The sequence below is a fragment of the Phoenix dactylifera genome, unplaced genomic scaffold (genome assembly GCF_009389715.1).
Source record: "Phoenix dactylifera cultivar Barhee BC4 unplaced genomic scaffold, palm_55x_up_171113_PBpolish2nd_filt_p 001151F, whole genome shotgun sequence".
Classification (NCBI taxonomy): domain Eukaryota; kingdom Viridiplantae; phylum Streptophyta; class Magnoliopsida; order Arecales; family Arecaceae; genus Phoenix; species Phoenix dactylifera.
Window position 1 is genome coordinate 128,941 of NW_024068490.1, and position 2,428 is coordinate 131,368.

Below are 2,428 nucleotides of genomic sequence, written 5' to 3' on the forward strand. Positions count from 1 at the left end.
ATTACGTCTTCAAAAGTTTTTTTCATTTGGAGATTAATAGCTAAGAGTTCTTTTTTTACTTTGCCATCCTACCACGAACGTCCCTTCCCGACGAGCGATCAACAACAAGCTTTCTTCCCAACTGACATCCGACGATAAACATCCTTCGCAACCGGCATTCGCCCTTCCTAATTAGGCTTTTCTGATAATTCATTAAGATTAAGCTATGATCCACCGCACCTTACAATTGTTCTCTTTCTTATATGGATGTTATATTACTTAATCATTTTTTAAAATTTTTTCTAATTTGACATTTAAAACTTATTAAAATTAATGATTTGACTAATATTTTATTAAGTTATAAATTAAAGTATTGCATAAAAATAAACCTTGCCCCTTAAAATAATTTTGATTTTTTATAGAAAAAAATAGATTCAGTAATATCGTTAATTTAACTAAATATAAGTATAGATTTTATAAATTAATAAATATAAGTGTAATAAACATAATTTTTTTTTAAAAAAAAAATTCAAAACTTCCGACCATGGGTACGGTTTCCAAAGAGATAAAATTAAACGAAATGCAACTAAAGAAACTAAAAATTTGAGTTCCCACGATGGTCCCCTGCAAACCCTCCACTTACAGCAGAATTTCACTTGGAAATCCCCACCCACTGACCCACCATTAAATTGCCACAAATAACAAAACAAAAAAATACCATGCCGGCGGCCGCATTCACCACTCTTCGCTGCCGCACCCACTCCTCCTGAAAAAATATACATTATTTCAATAAATTAGTAAATAAAAATTATTTTTTAAAAAGAAAAAACAGGTCGTCAAAATGTTCTGGCTGGAAAACCTTACCGTGGCGGCCGCCGCCGAAATGCTGTAATAACCGGAGGAGGACTGGCCGGAGGAATCCCCGCTCCAGCCCGTAGCACCACCAGCTCCTGCGCCGGTGGCGGTGGAGTTGTCGAGCGTGAAGCCAAGCTGGTACGCCGGCGTCCCGTCGGCCTTGAAGAGCCCGTAGTTCCTCTCCGACGTAGGGCCGGGCTTTAAGTTCTCGTTGAAGAGCGCAAACATGTAGACCCGCAGCGGCACCTTGGGCACCAGCGGCGTACCCTTCCCCTCCGCCACCAGCTTCATCAAATTCCGGTTGTAGGTGGCCGCGTTCTCCGCCGTCGCCCCCGCCTCGTCGGCGTCGCCGGCCGACGGCCACCCGGTCTCCGAGACCCTGACTTCGACCCCCTTGGTCGCCCCGGCGGCGGCGATCGCGTGGTAGACGGCGTCGATCTGGGCGTGGAGGAGGCTGCCGTACTTGAGGCCGGAGCGCGGGTCGACGACGGGGGCGGCGCCGGGCTGGAGGAGGGCGTAGTCGAGGGCGACGCCGGAGGGGTCCTTCTCGTAGGCGAAGTAGGGGTAGGCGTTGATGAAGAAGGGGGAACCGGTGCGGGCGTGGAAATCGAGGAGGGGACAGACGAGGGGGAGGAGGTCGCGGCGGAAGGTGGCGGTGGAGGGCGGGTAGGAGTCGCCGAGGACGGCGAGGGAGTGGGCGGTGGTGACGGCGATCTGGCGGTCGAGGCCGAGGGAGGTGAGGGCGGAGTGGAGGTTTTCCATGGCCGGGAGGAGGAAGCGGGGGAGGGCGGTGTTGTTGCTGGTGAGCACCTCGTTGCCGACGGTAAGGAAGGCGATCTTCGCCGCCGGGAGGTAGGCCTGGACATTGGACCGCACCCAGGCGAGGGCCTGGCCAGCGTCGCCGGCTAGTTTGGGGAGGCAGCGGTCGGGGAGGCCGACGACGAGCTCGATGCCGGTGTTGGCGAAGGCGCGGATGGCGGCGGGGTCGGCGTCGTAGAGGCGGACGCGGCCGACGCCGATGGTAGAGACGAGGCGGGGCACCGTCTCCGGCGAGGGTAAGTTGTTACCCACCCGGCCGTAGTTGATGCCCACGAGAGACACGGAGGTGGCCGAGCACGGCGGCGCCCGCCGGAGAAATCCCAGGAGGAGCAAAACTAGCAGGGAATGCACCGACATTGTCTACCAAAAAAGCGTGAGTGTGAAAAGAGTGAGGTGGTGGAGAGGGGAGATTCATAGTTGGATTTTTGTCTGAGGCCGGTAGAGGAGGAGATGGGGATCTCGGGTTCTGGTGACCGGGCGGTGAGGGAGAGAGACAGGAGGAATCTGATGGTCTGGTGGTGTCAGTCGCTAGTGGACGAGGACAGGAATGGGAGGGTACGTATAAACTTTTTTCGCTTTTGCGCTAAACTCAACGGCAAACATTTGACACGCCCCACCCCCACGTGATACTGCCGCATGGTGGCGGAAGCGGGGAGGAGCGGCTGCTTCCTTGCTTGCGTCCTGAGATTGTCCTGTTCCTTTCTAACTTAGTTTCTTTCCAGACTTAAATATCGCTTTATATGAAAAAAACAAAAACACATATATATCGCTTTAT

At 52.4% G+C, this 2,428-nt stretch overlaps 1 protein-coding gene across 1 annotated transcript; it reads right to left on the bottom strand.

Annotated features, from left to right (window-relative positions):
* Nucleotides 1–533: 533 nt before the first annotated feature.
* On the bottom strand, nt 534–2,080 carry LOC103714959 (glucan endo-1,3-beta-glucosidase 11-like). The gene is made up of 2 exons (XM_008802449.3): nt 844–2,080; nt 534–745 (listed from the first exon to the last, which is right to left on the bottom strand). Exons 1-2 carry the CDS (start codon nt 2,008–2,010, stop codon nt 632–634), a joined length of 1,281 nt encoding a protein of 426 aa, XP_008800671.1. The 5' UTR covers nt 2,011–2,080; the 3' UTR covers nt 534–631.
* Between the last annotated feature and the right edge of the window lie 348 nt (nt 2,081–2,428).